Raw genomic sequence first — 24546 nt, forward strand, 5'->3', positions numbered from 1 at the left:
ACCCGATGGCGGTCTGGGTTCTCCAAACTGGGGGGGCCCAAAAAAAATCCACGTACTTTTTTTCTCTCAAAATCAAAAGTTCATAAAAACAACAATGTGCGAATATATTGTTTCTATTGAAATCTAAAATTTTAAAAATATTGAATCACAGAATCTCAGAATGCAAATTTTTCTGTGATTCTGTGATTCAATCTTTTTAAAATTTTAGATTTCGATAGAAATAATTTATATACACACTTTTGCTTTTCTGAACTTAGAGAGAGAAAAATAAGGTTCGCGGAGTTTCTTTTGGGCCATTGAAGTACCAAAAAAAATTACAAATTTTCAAAAAATATTGCAAAACTTCCATACAGGAGAGTTGCACATAAAATGGTACAATTTTGCACTAGGCGCCGCAAATCACACTTTTTTTGGACTCACCCTGTAGATTCTATGGAAAAAAGCATTTCTAGAACAAGCTAATTTTATTTTTGAAAAAATCGACTCACACTAAAAATATCGGGTTTAAGTCTAAAATAAGATTTTTTTCCAAAGAAAAAGATTGAGTCTTTGTGCATTTCTAATCCCTTTATGTTTGGAACCTTTAGTGTTTCAAGCCTAGATTATTTGATCTAACAGATTTCATCTTTTGAAAGTTATACAACATTGGGTTGCAAAGATATAGGAATTAAAAAATATCCACCATCCTCTTAATGAGGGGAGGAAGGCCAGCCACAACAATTTCTCGTCTGAGCCACATTCTCCTCATTTTCTTGTCCAAGCCACCTCGGAATCCTCGTCCTTCGATTATTTTGCGTTAAAAAGTTTCCAATTCTGGCCACGTTAGGGCATAAAATATGGATGGACTAAAGTATTGCAATGATTATATCATGTTGGAACCTTCAAACCCATGAGAATGATGTCAAACTTTATTTATGTAAAACTTAAATATCTTCTGCCTCCGTAATGGATAACCTTTGTGATATAAAATAAAAAAGCAAAATATTCAGCATTCATCTGCCTATAATTTTCCCCATGGAACCACCCGGAAAATTCTTTGGTTTTCATTAAAGTTAACAAAAAAGATTGAAGTTCTATAAACTTAGAATTATTTGCGGCATTCTACATCAGGAATATCTGAAAATGCTCGTAAAAAAGATGAACATTTCTAGAGACATTAAACTTGAAATATTTAATTCAATTGAAACTTTTTTTTCAATTTACAAAAATTTGATATTTCATTTATGCCCTAACGTGACTTGATTCTAAAAAACAGTTTTATCTAGAAGGATTGGACACCAAAAAAAATAATATTGAAAGGACGAGGATTTCGAGGTGGCTCAGACGAGAAAATTAGGAGAATGTGGCTCGGACGAGAAATTGTTGTGGTTGGCCTTCCCCCCTCTCTTAACCCTGTATTGCAATGTATCTATTCCTTGAGATCTATAATCTCACCCACCCAAAATTACCTGAAAATCTAATAAACTTAAAAGTCAATCCGATGTTAAAAGTTAGTGTGTAGTGAACACCTTTGATACTTTAAAGTTTGATAAAATTGATTTATCCGATTTTCATATCTTTAAACGAAAAACTACATACTCTCATACATTACTGACACAATAAAAATGTCCTGTCTATGCAATGTCCTTTTTATGAAATATATTTTTTGATGAAATTGGCTTTAATGAAATATCCTTTATATGAAATTTCCTTCCATTTAATTTCTTGTCTATAAAAATTTTCTGTCTATGAAATATCATTTTGAGGAAATATATTGTTTGATGAAATGGCTTTAATATATCCTTTCTATGAAATGTTCTGTTTATGAAATATCCTTTCTATCAAATTTATTAAATATATTGTCTGATGAAATGGCTTTAATGAGATATCCTTTCTATGAGATGTCCTTCCTATGAAATTTACTTTTTGATGAAATAGCTTCTATGAAATGTCCTGTTTATGAAATATCCTTTCTATGAAATTTCCTCTCCATGAAATGCATTGTCTATGAAATTTTCTGTCTATGAAATATCCATTCTATGAAATTTCCTTTCTATGAAATTTTTTATCTATGAAATATCCTTTCCATGCAATGTCTTTTCTATAATGAAATTTATTTTTTGATGAATTGGCTTCTATGAAATGTCCTGTCTACAAAATGTTCTGTCTATGAAATATCCTTTCTTTGAAATTTCCTTTCTATTAAATGTCCTGTTTATAAAATGTTCTGTCTATGAAATATCCTTTCTATGAAATTTACTTTCAATGCAATGTCTTGTCTTTGAAATTTTCTGTATATGAAATGTCCTGTCTGTGAAATATCCTGTCTATGTAATATTCTGTCTGTCTATAAAATTTCCTGTTTCTGAAATTTCTTGTATATGAAATGTACTATCTATTAAATTTCCCGTCTATTAAATGTCTTTTATAAAGTCTGTTATGCAATGTCCTGGCATGCAATGTCCCATAGAGGAAATGTACTGTTTGTGAAATGTCCTGTGTATGAAATGTTGTGTCTATGAAATGTCCTTTCTATGAGATGTCCTTCCTATGAAATTTACTTTTTGATGAAATAGCTTCTATGAAATGTCCTGTTTATGAAATATCCTTTCTATGAAATTTTCTTTCAATGCAATGTCTTGTCTATGAAATTTTTTGTGTATGAAATATCCTGTTCATGCAATGTCCTGTCTATGAAATAAACTGTCTTCGAAATGTCCTGCTTATGAAGTAATCTGTCTATAAAATATCTTGTCTCTGAGATATTCTTTTTTTCTATGAAATGTCCTGTCTATGAAATAAACTGTCTTCGAAATGTCCTGCTTATGAAGTAATCTGTCTTTAAAATATCTTGTCTCTGAAATATTCTTTTTTTATGAAATGTCCTGTCTGTGAAATATCCTGTCTATGTAATATTCTGCCTGTCTATAAATTATCCTGTCTCTGAAATGTCTTATATGAATTGTACTATCTATTAAATTTCCCATCTATTAAATGTCTTTTATAAAGTCTGTTATGCAATGTCCTGGCATGCAATGTCCCATAGAGGAAATGTACTGTTTGTGAAATGTCCGGTGTATGAAATGTTGTGTCTATGAAATGTCCTTCCTATGAAATATCCAGTCTATGAAATACTTCTTATGAATGGTTTCTATGAAATATCCTGTCAAAAATTTCCCGTCTATTAAATGTCTTTTATAAAGTCTGTTATGCAATGTCCTGGCATGCAATGTCCCATAGAGGAAATGTACTGTTTGTGAAATGTATTGTCTCTGAAATATCCTTTCTATTAAATTTCTTTTCTTTTCTATGAAATGTCCTGTCTGTGAAGTATTCTGTCTATGAAATATCCCGTCTTTTATGAATGTCCTGTCTATAAAATAAACTGTCTTCGAAATGTCCTGCTTATGAAGTAATCTGTCTTTAAAATATCTTGTCTCTGAAATATCCTTTTTTTTATGAAATGTCCTGTCTGTGAAATATCCTGTCTATGTAATATTCTGCCTGTCTATAAATTATCCTGTCTATGTAATGTCTTATATGAATTGTACTATCTATTAAATTTCCCGTCTATGAAATGTCTTTTATAAAGTCTGTTATGCAATGTCCTGGCATGCAATGTCCCATAGAGGAAATGTACTGTTTGTGAAATGTCCTGTGTATGAAATGTTGTGTCTATGAAATGTCCTTCCTATGAAATATCCAGTCTATGAAATACTTCTTATGAATGGTTTCTATGAAATATCCTGTCAATGAAATGTCCTGTCTATGAAATATCCTTTCCATGAAATGCCTTGTTTATCAAATGTTTTGTTTAAAAATATCCTTTCTATGAATATTCGTCATATTAAACAGACCATATTGGTTGCGTATTTGGTGAATATGGTCTGTTTAATACGACGAATATTTTACAAATATAAACGTTTTGGTATAATTTTGACACAGTTTTATATCAATTTCTAGAAACAGGAACATCAGGAAGATGTATTACATGTATCGTTCAACGCCTGAGATTCTTAGGTTTTTTCCTTTACATTCCCTTTATTCCTTTTGTTTTAAGGAGCACTGTATGTTTAAGATGACTTTTCAGAAATATTCAGTGTTCCACAAAATGAAGTGGAAAATGAAGACGACTTATATTAAATATTTAGTGCATCCCAAAACTAAATACTGAACATTGGCAACTTTTTTATAAAGATGAAGTGCTCCCCATAACAAAATGGGAAGACAACTTTTCCATAGCGTACCAGCTTTTCTGAGAAGCACCGTAAATGTATAATGAAAAGTCGTCATCATTTAACATTTAATTTTGGGAAACATTGCATATTTTTGAGAAGTTGTCTTTGTTAATTATTTTATTTTGTGGAGCGCTGTAAATTTATAAAAGTTGTTTTCATTTTTATTTTATTTAGGGAATCATTGTATATGGTTTGGAAACTCATCAATATTTACCGTTTTATTTTGGGGAGCACTGTATCTTTATTAGAAGTTGTCTTCACTTATTATTATTATTATGGGAATCACTGAATATTAAAAAAAAAGTGTTAATGTTTTGCATTTTGGGAAACACTGTGTATTTTGAAAAGTCGTCAATGTTTACCATCAAATTTTAGGAAGCCCTGTATATTTGTGTGAATTTGTCTTCATTAAACTGCAGGAAACCCCCTCCCTCTTTCCCGCTCATAAAAGAAAAATGACACCTCCCTCCCCACTCCTCCTCTCTCCCCATGGGGGAGCAAAATGTTGAAACTGAAGACAGGGGCGTTTCAAAATTTAAATTACGAAGGGAGGAGTAACTGGTACTTGGTAAATGGTATATACAGCCCCACTATTTGTTTCTGAATTTTGTCCAAACTTGTATCTTTTTACCCTCTCTCAGCTATATTTTCATCCAACCCCCTCCTAGTACAAAACTCTTTAGCCCCTAATTTGAAAAAAACACATTTTGCGTTACTCAAAACAATTTTCTAAATACTGTAAGATAGATAAGAACAAATATTTAGGGGCAAATATATCACTAAATGAGAATATATGTAAAACGTTTTAAAGGTTTACTATTTTAAGCATCAAAACCTGCTCTCAAACTTTTGGCCTGTATGTAAAAACATTAAAAATATAAGCTTATATTATACAAACAATATATTAACTATAACTATATAGCAATTTGTTAGAGCAGTCTATGTTTTTCATAAATTTTATAAACATAAATAATTAGAAAAACTGGACAATGAAACAAAAACATTCAGTCAAATCACAATATAAAACACCTAAAATAAAAAATGTTAATGTTTCATGTACGCATATGTTATTGTTTTCAAGTAGTAAATAACAAAGTTTCCAAAGTAATGTTTCCAAAATTTCCAAAAGTGTCTTCAATATGCTACAGTGATAACTAGAACACACTGAAATAGGAAGTATACTTTATAGCAATTCTTAAGTGAATTTGATGTTCTTACAGAGCAAATAGTTTTACTGACACTAATTAAATCAATAATTAGTAATTCATTTTAACTTTATCTATAAATTGTCTTCCTTTTTTGGAGTTTTTAGTTATCACTGTATGTGAAATTATTAAAAATATCACATTTTAGTCACATTTAAAAGTTTGCCGGAATTACTCATAAAAATCTATAAAGAAGCGTCTACAATATACTTAATAAATTTATTCACGATAGAAAGGGCCGTCATGGGTTGAGTTTATTTGAAAATATGCTTAATATTTGAATTTCTTAAAAGTAACCAATTAGATTCGCTTTTCTCGTACCTGTGTGTAAAATCAAAACTACAGAGGAGAGTACTTTACTTCCCCTTCCCCCTGAATATGTTACTGGTTTGATTTTGCATTAAGTCCGTGAGATATTAATTTGATGCTTTCGCTATGATATGTTTTTGATTAAATTTGTATACTTACATAAAATAAATAAACATTAAGTAAAATCTGCACATACAACACCTGAAATACATAAAATATTTATTAAAAGAAGTGTCAGCATCATTTTAAATAAAGTAAATAAAGAAGTGTTTATTCAAAGAAGTGTCTGCAATATTCTAAATAAAGTTAATAAAGAAATATTTATTCAAAGAAGTGTTCGCAATATTCTAAATAAAATTATTTACGAAAGAAAGAGCCACATGTTTTGAGGAAAATTGGATTTTACGAACAGTCAAATAATTTGCCGGAACTACTCAGCATAAAAATATTTACGCGGGAATAGCGCCAAATTTATCTGAAGGAAAAAATTGAACGAGGAAAAGAGATGGTGTTATTAAAAATAAAAATATCTACTTCTAAGTAAAACATGTTAGATTAAAAAATTTGCATCTAATATATGCTATGCTCAATAAGGTCCTCTTTGCTCAGCATAAATTAGCAAAATTTTCACGTTTACAGTGTAGAACTATTTGATCATAAAAACATATACCCTATTTTACAATAATCCTTTGAAACTGGAGAGGGGGGGCAACTATTTCCTTATTGTGATTCTAATCTATTTCATTGCATACATTTTTGGAAAGCTATCTTCAATAATCTGAAAATTGGAATTGAGTCCTTGCCACATACTCTGATTTTTTAATTCCTTAATCTTTGCAAAACAATGGTTTAGACCTTAGATATTTCAAACTATAAATAAAATGCTGTTAGATAAATTATCTAAGTTTGAAATAACAAAGGTTTATACCATCAGGTTACAAATATTTAGATGGATGATAGATTGGATGACGCCTTTAAAAATATAAATTAATATTGCATTTGTCTATAAGTAGAATAGGTGCAGACTCTTTGATGGAAGGGAATACAGGTGTGGGACATAGTCTACTGGGGTAAGCACATGCCAGAATTACCATTTTGTGATGGCATTTATGGGTTAGAGGTAAAACCGGTGTGGGTTGCAATCCCCCATCAGCAGAGACACCTTATGGCCAATCAGATAATAGTCTTTAAATACTCAACATATAATTTTTCAGATAACCTTAACTTGACAAAATGTAACATTTAGTGGTACAAATCTCTATTTGATGCCTTAATTTTTGTAAAGTTATGACAGTTTAAATATTGCCATAATTTGACTTGATTGAATTTGCAAATTTGGTATATTTGTTTTTGGAATACATTATGTTATTTCAGAAGGGTCTCAATAGAAAAAAATTCTATTTAGATTATGAAATCCTTACTGGTTAAACAGCAAACACTAGGGGATTAAATAAGGGCAAAGTTGCACAAAGAGGAAAAGTTGATGTGAACAATGGCAATACTGGATATAACATTAAGAGCTGATAGCTGCAAGATGTATGAAGGGCTGGGCATGTTTCAACTTTTTCTAGTTGTTTGGTTAAAAGTTAGTTCAAACCGTTCAAAAAGAAAAAATTCAGGTAGCTGTTAATTTAAAGGTAAGAACGGAACATTTGTTTTTTTAACAACATTTAATGTTTTCTTTTAAATTACTTTTTGTTAACCATCTCAATGTTATTAACCATGTTATTGCAAAATTTTCAACAATTTGACAGCTCCAGTCGTTAATGGTCTGTTGTGTTATTACAGGTGGTGACATGCCTAAAATAATTTGTAAGGCATCTTCCCCTGCACCAGTAAAATTCAATTATACAGTTTTTATCCTTTTAAATTGTTGTATATTATCTATCTATATATATATACATACATATATATATATATATATGAATAAAATGTTATAAGAAGATTGTTGCGTTTCAACTGATATATATCTATATATATATATATACATATATATATATATATATATATATATATATATATATATATATATATATATATATCTATATATATATATATACATATATATATATATATATATGAATAAAATGTTATAAGAAGATTGTTGCGTTTCAACTGATATATATATATATATATAATTTGCTTGTCTGTTTTTATCCAATAAACGTCAAGATGCCTGAACCGATCAGGCCCAAATTTGTGTGGGACTTCATGTGATTCCAGGGTAGGTTTATGAATGATCAAAATTTTAAAAATTTGCCTCCATCAAATGAGTTTCATAAAATTTTTGAAAATCCACGAAAGTTTTTGATGAAATCCACAAATGTTTTTGTTTTGTTTTACAATGTACACACAAAGAGCATGTTCACCATTAAAATAGAAGATGGGCTTGAAGCCCTCTAAAAGCCAAGTTCTAATATAATATTATATATGAAAGAAAAATGAATCAATACAACTACTCATTTGATCTAATATTCGACGAGTCGGTTTTTCTTACAATTTATTATTATTTACAAAGATACAAATACTATAAGAAAATACTATACAAATCAAATTGCATGAATTGAGAATAGTTCAGAGTGATGGGAAATCTCCAGGGGAACCTATTAACTAGGGAGCTGGTCTTCAACTGCCATTTTTCCCCAAATTTTCTTCCACCCTAGCCTAGAGCTTAACCCTAGTTCCCCGGGAGCTGGCCGGCCATCCCACCAGCGCCCGGGCCTCTGGAATAACGGAACAGTTGGCGTGGCTTGGGTTATCTATAGAATTCACATGCAAACTCAAATAAATCCGTTAGGATTCAAAAGTCTATCCAAAGGGTAAAAGGGGGGGGGGCATGATACCCCTAGGTAGCTATGATCTCAGCGATCTATAAAGATCCTTGAATTGCTGATCGTAAAAGATCAACAAAATCACACATTGTTACAATAATACAACATAGCTGTGAATACAAAAATACGTTTGTTGAAATAAAACGTACAGCACAGGACTTTATTCAGTAAATTTTAACATTGATGTAGAAAAGTTAAAACCTTCAAAAAATAAAATAAATTTCATAGAAAGGATAAAAGAAAAATAATTGAATATGAAGAAGTTTGTTTAAACTGCATTGATACAAGAAATGACAATGAAGGAATTTTCTTATTATTTCATTCCGATTAAGTGGCATTTTCTTTAAAGCAATTTAAAAAAGGAAAGAATTTTAAATCAAAAATAATTAACTTGTTTACGTACATAAGCCGAAAAAAAAGTCATAAAAGTAGAGGTTTCTGGACATGTAGTCCAGTGTGAATGATGGTTTACATAATTCTGAAATATTGTAGGTTATAATCAAAATCAAATAATTTTAAAACATATTTAACTAACTATGCAGTTTACTGCTCTGTTTGATAATGAGTGAATGAATTTTAACATGTGGATAATTCCCTCATGTTGAAAATACCCATACAGTGGATGTTGGGTATACATCGGAAGACCCAGGTAGTTAAGATTGAAGTAGGACGACCTTTGTTTTAATATTTTAACAATGTTTTCCTTTTACAATTACTATCACTAATATCAATTTTTAACCAAGCTAGAATGCCAAACTTCAAACTGTTATAAAAAAATCTTTTAATTAGTGTCAACAAAACAAAAATAATCAAACAGAAAATTCTTTTTTTCTGAGACACCTTGAACTTAAAATATGCAAATTTGCAAGAAAACATTTTTGTGTAAAGCAAATATGGGTGTTTAACCAACATTATTCTTATCTTTTTGCTACAAGTCAAGCCGATACAGCAAAAATCCCTTCATAATTTACTTGCATGTTACATTTAATGAAATATTGAAATCTAGCAAATTATGGGGCAGAATTAATCTTAATACAGAACAAGGATAGGGATATTTTTCTGCTAGATAGTCAAACAGGATGCCTGTTTGACCTAAGAGATTCTTATCTTTTCACTTGTAGAACAAACATATTATAAAAGATACAGAACTTATATAAGTTATTGTTTTTGGATAATAATAGATAACACCAGGTATAAAAGTCAAATGTGAGAAAAAAAATGTATTCTACTCTCCTCCTACAGAAGAAACAGAAGAGGTCTGAACATGAAGATGCTTATTGTTATTGCCCTGACCTGCCTTGCCTCTTCCGCCAGTGCTGAATTCACTTGCGATGACTGCCTGTCTTTTGCAGGCAAGCTCGGAGGCTACCTCCAGAGTGCTGGAAGCATAGAGGAGCAAATTGAGATCCTTGTTGCCTCCGTCTGTCCTCTTCTTGATGACCCTGCTGGATGTGAGACTGGAGTAAGAACTTGGTGGGAGGGAATTGCTTTGGCCATGTACCCTGTATTCCTTGAGGCCAACAGTGTGTGTGACCTTCTTGGAGCATGTGGTAAGAAGAGTATTGTTAAAGCACCAACCTGTGATGAATGTACCGGTAGTATCACTGCTGTTGCTGGTGTCATTGAGTCTGAAGCCAAAATTGCTGAAATCATTGATTTCTTGAAGGGAGATGGTTTCTGTGTTGGTACTGGAGCTGCTGAGGGATGTGGTGTCTACATTGATGCTTTCATGCCTGCTGCCATGCCTGTTCTTGCTGGAGTTCTCACCGAGAGAGCAGAGACTTACTGCTGTGAACTTTCTGATGAAGGAGTCTGCTGTTAATGATAAAGTATTATTTCTGTAAAATAAAAGTTATGCAATTCTTACACTGTTAGCTAAATCTTACCATTCTGAGCAATCCACTTAGAAGATGGAAGAAAGTTGTACAAACATATTTCTTTGTGTTGAAACTGTAAAGATTTTTCAAGAAGACTTTACATAAAATATCTTAATTATGGTAGATAGAAAAAGGATTCTTAGACTTGGATCAAACTTGTGGGGACTTAATTTCGGGGTCAATTCTGTGAATTTTAATTACTTACAAAGATTATTCAACTTAGTGACTATTAGTTTGCAGTGTTTTTCTAAAATTATAGACGTTGTTTTCCTCTAAGACTTATGATTAAGCATTTAGTTCTATTTCTCTATATCTATCCTAACTTAATATCATAATTATTAAATATAATATTTTTTTTTAGAAATTTCAGATACTTTACTTTTAATTTTTATTGATTTCTAGAATATTTTAAGGTTTCATTAATAAATTGATTCTTGAGAGAAGTCTTCATATCTCTAATTTACAAGGATTTTTTTTCTCGGATTTCTAGTGAATAAATTTAAAATTGTACCAGATTTACAGGGTGAAATCTTGGAATTGTACAAAATTTACAGTGCATAATCTTGGAATTGCACCAGATTTACAGGGCATAACCTTGAAATTGTACCAAATTTATAGTGCATAATCTTGGAATTGACCCAGACTAAGAAACTGAGAATTTTGGATGAAAGTGCATAAATAAGGAATTGTTTCCTATTTACAGTGCGTAAACTGAAAACTTCAATGATTTACAGTGAATATTTTGGAGTGGTCCAGGATATACAGTGCATAAACTGTGAATTGTCTAGAATTTACAATGCATAGATTTGGAGATGTCCTATTTTTAAAGTACATAAACTGGGAAGGATTAAGAATTTACCGTGCATTTACTGGGAATTATCTGGAATTTACAATGCATAAACTGGGAATTATCTAGATTTTATGCTACGTATACTTCGAATTATCTAGAATTTATGGTGCATAAGCTAGAAATTATCTAGAATTTATCGTGCATAAGCTAGGAATTATCTAGAATTTACAATGCATAAAATGGGAAATATCTATGAATTTACAGTGCATAAACTGGGAAATTTCTATGAATTTACAGTTCATAAACTGGGAAATATCTAGAATTTACACTGCATAAACTAGGAAATATCTAGAATTTACACTGCATAAACTGGGAAATATCTATGAATTTACAGTGCATAAACTGGGAAATTTCTATGAATTTACAGTTCATAAACTGGGAAATATCTATAAATTTACAGTGTATAAAGTCTGAAAAGCTGAATTACTGAATCTGTTACAGAGGCAAAGCTTCTAAACTTTCTGAAACTCAATTTTCTAACTTACCTTGGTCAACAACTAATAATGAAAAACAGAAAAATAACATTTTCTTTAAGAAAAAACAATACTTTTTTACTTGGATGATTATATTATAAAAAGTAAAATGTAGCAGAGACATTTATGTATTGAAGGAAAACCCATTTCAACAAAATTTAACTTAATGATATTATATAATATATATATAATATATTATATAATCATATTCCAAATTTTAGAGGTTTTTAAACAAACATTAGGACTGTAGATTAGAGATGTCAACGATAATGTAACGTAACATAAAATATGCGTTTTTATATGTTACGTCACAGTAATAGGAAGCGTTTGAATATATTCTATATAACGTAAACGTTCAGCGTTAACGTTATTGGTACTTATACCTAACGTTAACGTGAGAGGAACATATACATCTATTGTTAAGAAAGTATTTATTTGTGAAATATAACAAAAACATACAAAATTAAGTGTTTCAGGAGAAAATATTTTAAAACCTCCAAAAATAGAAAAATTAGAAATCATTTTAAAAATGTAATTCTGTAAATCAAAAGTATCATATTTTTTTCTCCAAATACTAAATTGATTAGTCGATATAACGTTTGCTATATGTCAGATTAAAATGTTGCTTATAAAACCTAGGGTGATGTGGGCTGCATTTTAATTTCAAAAGTGTAGCTATAATTCTGTCAATCAAAACGTTTCAAAACGTTTCATTGTGCAAAAGAACTCCCTAAAACTTTGGAGAAGGAAGACGACATTTAAGGAATTTTACATGTGCATTTGATGTTATAAAGCAAATGATTTCCCACGGTCAGCCATAGTACATTTGATTTTCCATCCAGGTCAACCTTTCTGGTCCCATTTTGCACTGTACCGACCTCTATGGACAGGACTAGCTGGTGCAGCAAGGTTGACGCGGTCAGACTTTATGCTTTAAGCATTAATTAAATTATAAAAATTAATAAAATAATAGTGTTTATGAACATCTTCCTTCAATAATAGTGTTTATGAACATCTTAAAATTGAAAAAGGTTAACAAATACAACAGCAACATACAGGATGAAAAAAACGACAAAATTTTTTTCGCATGGTTCATGTTTAGAGATAAAAATATGGAAATAGAAATTCAAATATCGTGAACTGAGGACGCAGTGTTGTGGAAAACTTCTTTAGGATTCATTTGAGACATATTTCACTTTTTAAAGATTTGTAAATCCTGTGTTTGAGCGCAAATTCGACGTTCAAAACTCCTGATTTGGGGGTGGATACGCTTTCAGAATTAGTTTTTTTTTAATTATTAAATAACGACAACGAAAAATAAAGTAAAAATTATACAGTAATCTAATTAGATGGCTAGGAACATATTTCACAAAAGAAATTTGTCAATAAATCAATACTAAAATCGATTATTTCGTTTTCATTATTATATTGAATTTCTAATTTTCTTTGAATTTATTCGCAGATTTCTTCAAATTCTTTAAATGTCGTCTTTTCAATAATAACTATAGAAAATCTGCGAACATCTTTGTGAATAACGAGAAACTAGAATAATGAGATAATAGAAACTAATAATTGAACAAGATTACTTATTTTCGATGATAAGATTAATTTTTATTTTCTCAAAATGTTCCTAAACATGACGTCTGTAGTTTATTGTAAAATATTTTTACATTTTATGTCGTCGTTAATTAATAATTTAAAAAAAATAAATCTGAAAAAACGTAACCACCCCCAACTTAGGATTTACAGACTTTTAAAAAGTTTAATATGTCTCAAATGAATCCTAAAGAAGTTTTCCCCAACACTGCATACTCAGTTCAACTACCTTACATAGCCGGTCACTCCCTTTAAGCTAGAAAAACGGCGATATCTTCCACATCAAGTTTAAAGATCGATTTGCTTCGTGAATCGGGTGTGCCCCTCTTTTTAATAGTAAGGTCACTTAAAATACATTAATAGTCCATTTAAAAAACTATAAGAATAATTTTCTAAAATTTGCCTTTTCATTTTGCAAAACTTGCAAGGAAATTAAAATCAAATTGTATCAAAAACTAGTTTTAGCTCAGAACTATATAATTTATTATAATTAAAAATTTAAGTTTTCTATATTTCTCTAAAAACAACTCACAATTATGGTTTGATCTTATTTTATAAGTTTCGGTATAATTTCTTAAGAATATTTATATTAGATTTTATTTAGTTGTAAGTCTTCCCGGAGCAAGTCTTAGTTGGTGGCACAGGGGTCAACAGATAGGTACAAATTATATAAATATAATACAAAAATACTTTTAAATTCAAAATGGTAAAAACTTTTAGATTTTCTATTTTGATTTCTTATATCTTTGCAACCTGACATTAAGCAAAGTTTTCAAAAGTTTACAAAAAAAAGTTATTAGGAAATATTGTGTGGGCGAGTTTTCTTTTCCACTCAGCAGCTAAACCATTTATTTTGAGGAAACAAACATATTAACATTTCTCAATTATATTGAAGGTCGAGATAATCTGGACAGAAACTTTAAATATATTGAAGGTCTAGATAATCTGGACAGAAACTTTAAATATATTGAAGGTCGAGATAATCTGGACAGAAACTTTAAATATATTGAAGGTCGAGATAATCTGGAGATAATCTGGACAGAAACTTTAAATATATTGAAGGTCGAGATAATCTGGACAGAAACTTTAAAATCTACTCGATACAGTCATTCAGTCAACTGCATATAGGTAAGCAAACTTTTAATTAGTTTATTTTAAATCCAATTAAAATGGAATCCAATTAATAAGACCCCCCCCCTCCCACAATTAATCTAAGTGACATCCACACTCTTCACTAGACCCCACTATTTCTTCGGCCACTGTCCTACAGATTGTTGCAGTACACACCAAAAGCTAGCTGAGGGTGTACATGCAAAAGGGGAATGCCCAAATTGCAATGGACAGAAAACTTTTTGCATTTATCTCAAAAATTGTGTTTAAATTTCTGTAAACTTGGAGTGTACGCTAGCGTACAGTGGGAATTCAACGTAGCCGGCGTTACAGATATTCCTCAAAAATCTAAAATATTCTGTGTTCAGCGAGGTTTTTAGTTTTTACTGCTTCGTTGAAAAGAAAGTATTAATATATTAATATTTCTTATATAAAAACATAGTGTTCAACAATTACAATTATTTATGTAGAATAATCAAGTTCGCCATTCTTAAACAGTTTAAGGTTTAAAGTTTACTGTTGTGAATCAAACATTCCACTCTAAAAATGGAAGGTCACTTTAAATTAAGCCCCAGTATTTTTTTAATCTTCTTTTTCGGTAGCACCCCTTTCAAAATATGCGATTGGTTGAACTTAAACTCACTGGTAGAAAGAATCCTAGCTTAACGATTCCGAAACAGTTTTTTGTTTACTTAAACTCTTTGTTTAAAGTTACAAATAGTATATTAGGGATGTTAACATTCTGTTCTGGATTTAGAACAAAATGTTCATAACTTCGAATTGCTTAATATTTTACGAACACAATGTTAGTAGCTTTAGGATTTATCAAAAAATAAATATTTTCTCAGATGGCAACTATATATTTATAAATAACTATGCATAACTTGAATTATGATTAATCTAACCTAGCTTTGTCTGTAACTATGCAAAACCTGTATTGGGATTAGCTTAACTACACAGGTATATAACGACGCAAAACTTGTAATTACGTTTATTAACTTAATCTGTAGCGTAGAAATATAAATAAACGTCAGAATTGTAATAATACATGTGGTATTTGTGTGAACCTTAAGTTCCTGATTGAGACAGATACCTGAGCTGAAAACTTTAGAATGGTGGATATCAGGATTAAGGCTTAATCCACTCTTTTTCTTAATCTGCAGATTAAATATTGCTTGTTCTCCACTCATTTTTAATCTCCAGATTAATTATCCGATCAGGATTAAGGATATCCCATTCAAAAGTTCCCATCTCTGAGAATACAGACTGAGCCATATATGGATTGATATTGGCTATGGTATTTGTGTGAACCTTGAGTTCTGGGTTGAATTGTATCTTGTAAGACAGATACCTGAGAATACAGACTGAGTCCTATCCGGATTGATATTGACTATGGTATTTGTGATGAACTTGGATTGACACATGTCTAAAAGCGTTTATAGTAGTAGTGCATTTACTACATTTATTTATATCCCAACGTTTATTTCCAGTTCTTTTTTATGGCTCACATTATCTTTTTCTATATTATTGCTACTTATTCTTTTTTACTTTTTCATTATCTTTTAACACTGTACTTTTTATTAAAATTACACATTTCGTATAAATATTTAATGGGCTAAATGAGATCTTTTGAAAAATATTGTTCGTAGGATAAAGTGTAGAGTAGGGGAAAGTGCAACCAATTAAAAATTAAATTAGAATTAAAAATTAAAGAAAAACGATATCACTTATTTCGAAAAAAAGGAATTACTTTCACTTATTCTACAAGATAACTTCATTATCGTTATTTTTATATATATCATAAAAATTGTTATTTTTGTTATTATAATTTTATTATTATTATTGTTTTTATTTGGCTAAAAATTCGAAAAAAAATTTTCTTCAAATTTTTCACATTTTTTCATATTTTTAAAAAAAAATTTAAAAAACTATTTTTTTCCACGGGCAACGCCGGGCCCTTTAGCTAGTTCTGTTATCTATATAATGAAACAAGACATTCATATATATATATTTGTTGCCTATAGCCGGCCAAACGGCTGGACCAATTAGGCTGACATTTTTTGTGGACACTTATGGGTGGCCGCCGCATCTTAGGCTAAAAAATTCGAAATTTTTTTTCATCAGATTTTTTAAAAATCATTTCTTTTCAAAATTGTTGTTCTACGGTCAACGCTGTGCCCTTCAGATATTTATACCCCCCCCACCAAACCTTTGATATTTGATTTTGTTTAACAGAATCTAAAGTTTGAAATATCTTGGACTTACGACATTTGGTTGCAAAGACTCAATTCCATTGTTGATTATTTTAAAGATTTCAGTGCAATCCCGCTTCTAAAAAACACAATCTGTGCGTTAATATCGAACGAAGCTTAATTTGCTTGCAGTGTCTTTGAATTCCGTTGAAAACAAAAGGTCTCCCATATGTTCATCCCTTGAGAATGAAATTTTAAATTTTCAAAATACAAAGAAACAGAAAACTGAAACATGCTTATTATCATATATATCTTGGCAACATGATTGTGTAAATTTCAATCTTATTGTTCTACTAGTATAAAAAGTAATTGAGTCTTGAGATATGAAGTATAAAATCAGAGTTTGTGGCAAATGTTCAATTTCTTTGTTGTTAAAACAATCAAATGTGAAAAAGATAGATATCAGGAAAGTGTAAGTGTTCAGAGCTGAAAACTTTAGCTGAAAACAGCGTGTCAAGTTTAGATGCGCTCTTTAACTTTTGAAAAACCGGTTTTTAGTTTCAAAACATTTCTAGTGTTAATGGTGTCATATCAATTGAACTAATGATTGATTAAAGGAACTGAATTTTTGGATTAATGTTTATTAGAACTAACGTTCAAAATGACTATAGTCCTCAAATGAGAAAAAATTTGTTTTTAATAAATTCATATCAACATGATTAAATTTATTTTTGTTAAATGCTCTAAAAGCTCGCTTGTGAACAGCTGACTTCAGATGAATCGGATATTATTAGTCCAATCTATATAGCATCATTTCTGTAATTGTTTTCAATAGTATACTTTTATACAAAAGAGAGGATTAAGAAGAAAATCAAAAGTGTGTCCATTGGACAGTTAGATTAAGTAATCGGGATTAAGGATATCTCATTCTAAAGTTTTCAGCTCAGTTTATTTATTAATAAATACTTTTTAGAATTCTAACCGACATTAAACCTTCCAAGGGGTTGGAAAATTAAGCCACATCGTCACAGCCGTTTTGACATTTGATGTTAAAAAAACAGTCAAACCAAAAATATATGCAATATGCATAGATATCCCATGCTCTGATTCTGTATATATTTATAAATATAAACATATATCAATGTATATATGCATATAATAGGTGATTGAAGCAAGTGCTCCTGGTTCAATACAGCAGCTGATTGTAGATAAAATATCTAGCACAAGGTAAGATTATCTATAATATTTTACAACCCAAGTAAGTCTTGGTCTAAAAATATGCCCCCCGCACCTCCATTTCCCTCCATCTAGATCATTTACTATGGTTGTATAGATTTATTATGAATTTTCTCTTGTCTTAAAATGTATTAAGTAACAATATGAGATAACTAAAAAACGCATTTTTAGGACTTAATTAAACACTGTAAGGAGTGGAACGTTTAAAGCGTTTTTTATCCTCATTCCCAGTTTGAGTTCAATAAGTTTCATAAAAGAAAATCAATAATGGAAGTTTTGCATTTCGAAATTAAACTTTATTCTTTTTTTCAGAATTCAATTCCGGATAGTTTCTCCTCGATACACAGGTGCTAAATCTTTGCAGAAGACCTTTGATATACTGTTAGTTCATATCAGTTTGAAATATCAAAGGTTTACACCATTAGGTCGCGACGCAAAGATATAGGGATTAGAAAGGTTGAGTTTGTGGTAAAAACTCTAACTTTGAATCTTGAATCGTTGATTTTAATTTGAAATAGGTTTCCTCTCTCTTAATACTTTATTCTTTTTTATTAAATTAATTTTTCTAATTACTTGTATTTTCCTGAAAATCAGTTAAATAAATAAAACGTTTTTTTTTTACTTTTTGCATATATCTCAAATACAAATATCCGTTATCCGAAAAAGTAGATTAACCTGAAGAAAAAAAGCTTGATTGCTATTTTTTCTTTTAAAAAAATAGGCATTTCTCTTTACTAAATCGTACCTCAAAAAAACAGTAGTTGATTCCAGAGCCTCAATTTTGAACGGATTTTTTGTTTTTTGGACATTAAAATTTCCAAGAAAAATTTCCAATTTCAGTAAGACAAACACTAACCTTGTAGGAAGTCGATGGAAAATTGTATTTTATCAGAGTTATTGATGCCAGAGCGTCGGTTTTCATTCGAATTTTATATTTTTATTTGGAAATGTCATCAGTCTAAAATTTTCAATTTAATGTTTTTCAGAATTATTTGTTTAGTAATAGAAACATAGGAAAATTAAATTTGCTACAAACATGATAAAAGGTTCTATACATTAAATTTTTAATTACCTGTCACAAAAACTAAAAATTGTTTAATAATTAAGGCGTGGCATTAATCTGAAAAAAGCTCTAAAAATGCTTCAAAGTATTTTCAAATTTTCAAGCGTCAATTAAAGTAATTAAGTCTTTGCCACAAACTCTGATTTTCTAGTCCCTATTTCAAAGGTTTACATCATTAGGTTGGAAAGATATAGGGTTTACATCATTAGGTTGAAAAGATATAGGGTTTACGTCACTAGGTTGAAAAGATAGGGTTTAGAAAATTTAAGTTTGTGGCAAACACTTATTTTCTTTGTTGCAAAATTATACAAGGCCGGACAATGTCTTGTCGATTATTTCATCGTCTAAAGAACGAAATTCGGTTGAGAATTGATGCCCTAGTTTTCACTAATGTTTTTAAAGACACTCAGTGCGTACTGCGTAGTATACTTGATAATATTTTTATATGATGATAGGAGGAGTCCCGATTGATTACTATGTAGCTGAATATAAGGAGTACAGGTAAAAAAATACTTTACAAATTATATTTTCTTTAATTTCTTGAAAAATTCAGATTTGTTCAACTGATATGAAAAAAAAGAAATACACAGAAGAAAAAATAGTTAACTAACTTAAACAAACCAGAATCGAACAGTTAAACCAATATTACATATATATTTTTTCTTTCAAAATCCATACATCACTCCATTCTATTCTAATCCATCCTATCTGAATCTATTATTTTATTTTCTCCTATTATGGTACTCCATTCTATTCTAATCTATTCTATCTAAATACATCTATCATTTTGTCTTATTCTTTTATAATACTCCATTCTATTCTAATCTGTTCTATCTAAATACATCTATCAGGTTAAAGTTCAGGTTTAAATTAAGTCAGAAGTGGCATTTAACCATGAACTTAAAATTTAAGTCAGAACTTTTCGTTCTTTAGTTTTAGACTCAGGTGTTGCTTCCGTGTTTTCAAATGTATATTTTTATGTCTTTAAAACTTTTTCCAATTTAAGCAACGTCATGTTATTCAACATGAATTGATTTTGTTTAAAATTTATTTTGTTCGGAAAATAAAACGATATTTAAGTCTAAATTAGCACAAAACAGAAAATTCTTATTTTTCGTCCGGACCACACCTATTTTTGTCTAGACCACACACTTTTCTGTTTTTTATTATTTTACACCTAATCTGCAACTTGCAGGTGACAGTCCATGAGATTTTCAGAAACAACAATTTAAAAAAATTTTCTTGAATTGTGTTATGCCTATTGAACCTTCATAAGATGTTCTTCTCAACGAGAATAGAATATATATTAGCGGGTAATATACTAGAAAAATGTGAAAAGGCCCTTTTTTGTTGTACTGTTTCCATACTGCAGGTGTACTTCACATATGTATGCTATATATCGTTTTGGGCCCTGGAACATCATTTTATAGAAAATCTAAATTTAATATTAAAAGAAGACCAAATTATGAAATGGCTGGTTTCATAATTGACCAATGATCATTTCACATAGACTCTATGCCTTTCACTTTACAAACGATGATTTTCCTCTATAACTATAAATGAAACGATGTTTTTTATTCACCTAATTGATTATAAAGTTTATTTAGCAGCTTTAAAAAAATCGAAATTGAAATGAATAGTCTAGGGAACATACTGTATTAATGTACTCTACTGCATATAATTTACATGATTTGTACACTTTGAATATTTTAAACCATTATCATATACGACATGAAGTTGCTCAAAATTCGAATAAGGTAATGTAAAGTACTTTAAAAATGAATACGTAAACAATGCCGGACGAAAGGTGTGGTCGAACGAAATAATGGTGAATTGTGACGTCAGTTGTGGTCTGACGAAAAAAAGATGTGGTGTGCCTTCCCTCCCTCGTCTGATCAGGTATAAAGTAGATATCAATAATTATAATTCTAAAAACTGATTATTTTCAATTGTGGTTTCTCTACAAAAGATAGTTGTGCATTTTTACTGCAGGAAAACACAAAGGAGTTATCATGATCAAAAACTTTTTAGCCTAGAAAAACGACAATATCTTCTACATTATGAGAATTACTCAGGGTCACTGAACGACTCCTGTCAGAGGTTTTGTTTTTGTTTTTGTTTCAAGGGGGTACCCAAGCCTACCCTACCCCCTCCCCTATACTTTTTGTTTAAATATAATATTTTGAATTTAAAGTATAATAACCAAGATTTTAAAATTCAAATCCTTGAGAGGAAAAACAAATCCGATTTAAACATCACAATATTTAAACTTGCCTAAATCTAAATATTTAATCATTTGAAAAGTCAACTTCTGGTTTTCAGATAATATAGGATTTTATACAGCTTTAATCTGAAATGGGAAAAAGTAGTAATACATTAAATTAATGTAATATCTTGATTTTTATGTTTGGTATATAATTTTTTTGTCTGTTTGGTACATAATTTGTTTGTCTGTTTGGTACATAATTTGTTTGTCTGTTTGGCATTTAATTTGTTTGTCTGTTTGGTATATAATTTGTTTGTCTGTTTGGTATATAATTTGTTTGTCTGTTTGGTTTATAATTTGTTTGTCTGTTTGGTATATAATTTGTTTGCCTGTTTGGTATATAATTGTTTGGTTTATAATTTGTTTGTCTGTTTGGTATATAATTTGTTTGCCTGTTTGGTATATAATTTGTTTGTCTGTTTGGTATATAATTTGTTTGTTTGTTTGGTATATAATTTGTTTGTCTGTTTCATATATAATTTTTTTGTCTGTTTGGTATATAATTTTTTTGTCTGTTTGGTATATAATTTGTTTGTCTGTTTGGTATATAACTTGTTTGTCTGTTTCGTACATAATTTGTTTGTCTGTTTGGTATAATTTTTTTGTCTGTTTGGTATATAATTTGTTTGTCTGTTTGGTATATAATTTGTTTGTCTGTTTGGTATATAATTTATTTGTCTATATAATACTGCTCTTCACTAAAGCTGGCTAAAACGTTGGCCTGAAAACAAAAATTATTCAAAATTAGATTTTTTTCTTCTTTTAATTCCACGGACAACGCCGGGCACTTCAGCAAGTATCCTATAAACGTCAAAACATCTTATAACCGTTTGGACCCTACGTTCATGTGGGAATTCAGATGCCCCAGAAGAATGCTGTGCATATTTATTATGTTAAAGGGACTGTAAAGTTGAAGAAGATTAGTATGTCAAGCTGTTTCACAACATTACCCTTTAAGGCTTCGTCTTATCAATCATGAATAAGATTTTTCTTTTCAGTTTGCAATAGTCGTTCCTATGCAAAATAGACTTGCGCATTTCTGCTTCAGCTAAACCATGGCAAATGGAATTTAGTCTGTGTCACAAGATTTTCTTATCCCTTAATCTTTGCAACCCAATATTATAGACCTTTGATATTTCAAACTATCAATTCTGTAAGATCAAAAAGTCTAAGTTTGAAAGGTGTGCAGTAACGGACACCATAAAGTTGCAAAAATATAAAGATTAAACAATTTGAGTTGTAGCAAAGACTCAATTCCTGAAAGTTACGAACACGGTCCCTTTAATACTAAAATTTCAAAGCAATGCCTGATAGTTTTGTCGTCATTTTTTAAATTTGCGTGACACTGAAACAAAAAGTGATTCATTTAAAATTTCAACGTTTAATGTTACAAATGTAATGAAGGATGTCAGTTTTCATTATGGATTTCCATTTAAAAAATAAAATCGAAATTATTTTTAATTTTGAAAGGGTCATGTCATCTGGTCCCATGGTCAGACAAACCAATTATCTACAGTGAAACCCTTAATAACGAATACATCGGAAGAATTTATCAAATGTCGTCTTGAAAATTTGTCAATGAGTTTTATACGATATTACGTAAATTTCAGTATTTGCGAAAATAAATAAATAGCCATGAATATGCGGGAACAGTTTTAAAGAGTTCCATATAATCATTTAATTAAAAAACTAAATATCTGCAACATTCCATTATCAGAAAGTGAAGAATACGACATTTGATAAATTCTTTCGATGTATTCGAAATTGAGGGTTTCACTGTACAAAACTTATGTTTTAGATATTTCTTGGAAAACTTAATTCCAGCTAGAACTTATACCGTGAGGGTCAGCGCAGGAAACAGGTAGATAAAATGTGTCAAAAAAAATGTGAATTTAGAGACAACATTAAGATTGTCTTAGAATTTTTTTTTTGGAAACTTGACAAAGATAAAATTTATTTAGATAACGTAGATTTTATTTCAAACTATTTGTTTTGTAATCTTTAATAGTTATTTTAAATTTACAGAAAAAAGGTCACAATATTTGTATTTACCAAACACTTTGCTTGCATAAGAGACTAATAATAATCCTTATTAACCACCTACTTGGAAGGCATTGTACACTTTAACCTTTCTACTGTAGGGTTGAAGTAGCTAGCTGCAGTCCAGTGTACACATTAACCTTTCACTGTAGGGTTGGAATATCTTCCTGGAGTTCAGTGTACACATTAACCTTGTACTGTAGGGTTGAAGTATCTACCTGTAGTTCAGTGTACACATTAACCTTGTACTGTAGGGTTGAATATCTAGCTGGAGTACATTGTACACATTAACCTTGTACTGTAGGGTTGTTAAGTATCTAGCTGTAGTCACATTTACCTTGTACTGTAGGGTTAAAGTATCTAGCTGGAGTCCAGTGTACACATTAATCTTGTACTGTAGGGCTGGACTATCTACCGGGAATCCAGTGTACACATTACCCTTGTACTGCAGGGCTAGAGTATCTACCTGGAATTCAGTGTACACATTAACCTTGTACTGCAGGACTAGAGTATCTACCTGGAGTTCAGTGTACACATTAACCTTGTACTGTAGGGTTGAAGTATCTAGCTGGAGTACATTGTAGACATAAACCGTGTACTGTAGGCCGTAGGATTGTTAAGTATCTAGCTGGTGTCACATTAACCTTGTACTGTAGGGTTGGACTATCTAGCTGGAGTCCAGTGTACACATTAGTCTTGTACTGTACCGGGTTGGAGTATCTACCTGGAGTCCACTGTTCACATTTACCTTGTACTATAGGGTTGGAGTATCTACCTGGAGTACATTGTACACATTAACCTTGTACTGTAGGCCGTATGGTTGTTAAGTATCTAGCTGGAGTCACATTAACCTTGTACTGTAGGGTTGAAGTATCTACCTGGAGTCCAGTGTACACATTAATCTTAGTACTTACTGTAGGGTTGGAATTTTTACCTGAATCGTCTAGTGTTCACATTAACCTTGTACTATAGGGTTGGAGTATCTACCTGGAGTCCAGTGTACACATTAACCCTGCAGCAGGCTGGTCGACCCGACCCTCCAGTGCTGGATCTATCAGAATTCACAGTTAGAACTCCCAGGTATACAGTACAGTGGGAAACCAAAACACTTTGGTACAGGAAGACGACCTTCAGGCATCATATAAATTTGATATTGTTATGGCACATAGTTTTACCAGTAACTTAATAAGTAAAATGGGTCTAAGTAATAAGTTCTTGAATATTGTCTTCCTATTTTTCAGTTTAATGGGTTCCACTGTAGATGCAACCAAATTTTTTTTA

General features: G+C 30.5%; 2 protein-coding genes and 1 long non-coding RNA gene across 3 annotated transcripts in view; all 3 read left to right on the forward strand.

Annotated features, from left to right (window-relative positions):
• Positions 1-10403, forward strand: part of LOC111708043 (uncharacterized) — a 14942-nt gene extending 4539 nt beyond the window's left edge. Inside the window, exon 2 of the mRNA XM_023481288.1 lies at positions 10371-10403. Within this exon, the coding sequence (XP_023337056.1) occupies positions 10371-10384 (14 nt within the window). The 3' untranslated portion in view covers positions 10385-10403. The remainder of the gene's footprint in view (positions 1-10370) is intronic.
• The window catches only part of LOC111708062 (neural cell adhesion molecule 2), an 84914-nt gene extending 70034 nt beyond the window's left edge, over positions 1-14880 (forward strand). The window contains exons 20-22 of the mRNA XM_023481314.1: positions 13963-14016; positions 14421-14486; positions 14837-14880. Coding sequence (XP_023337082.1) covers positions 13963-14016; positions 14421-14486; positions 14837-14880 — 164 coding nt within the window. The remainder of the gene's footprint in view (positions 1-13962; positions 14017-14420; positions 14487-14836) is intronic.
• A 2930-nt stretch (positions 14881-17810) lies between these two features.
• LOC111708019 (uncharacterized) lies at positions 17811-19462 on the forward strand. Its single transcript, XR_002766573.1, has 3 exons — positions 17811-17887; positions 18209-18243; positions 19415-19462. It is a non-coding gene; the product is annotated as an uncharacterized LOC111708019 (long non-coding RNA).
• Positions 19463-24546: the final 5084 nt, after the last annotated feature.

This window comes from Eurytemora carolleeae, unplaced genomic scaffold (assembly GCF_000591075.1).
Source record: "Eurytemora carolleeae unplaced genomic scaffold, Eaff_2.0 scaffold5, whole genome shotgun sequence".
NCBI lineage: Eukaryota > Metazoa > Arthropoda > Copepoda > Calanoida > Temoridae > Eurytemora > Eurytemora carolleeae.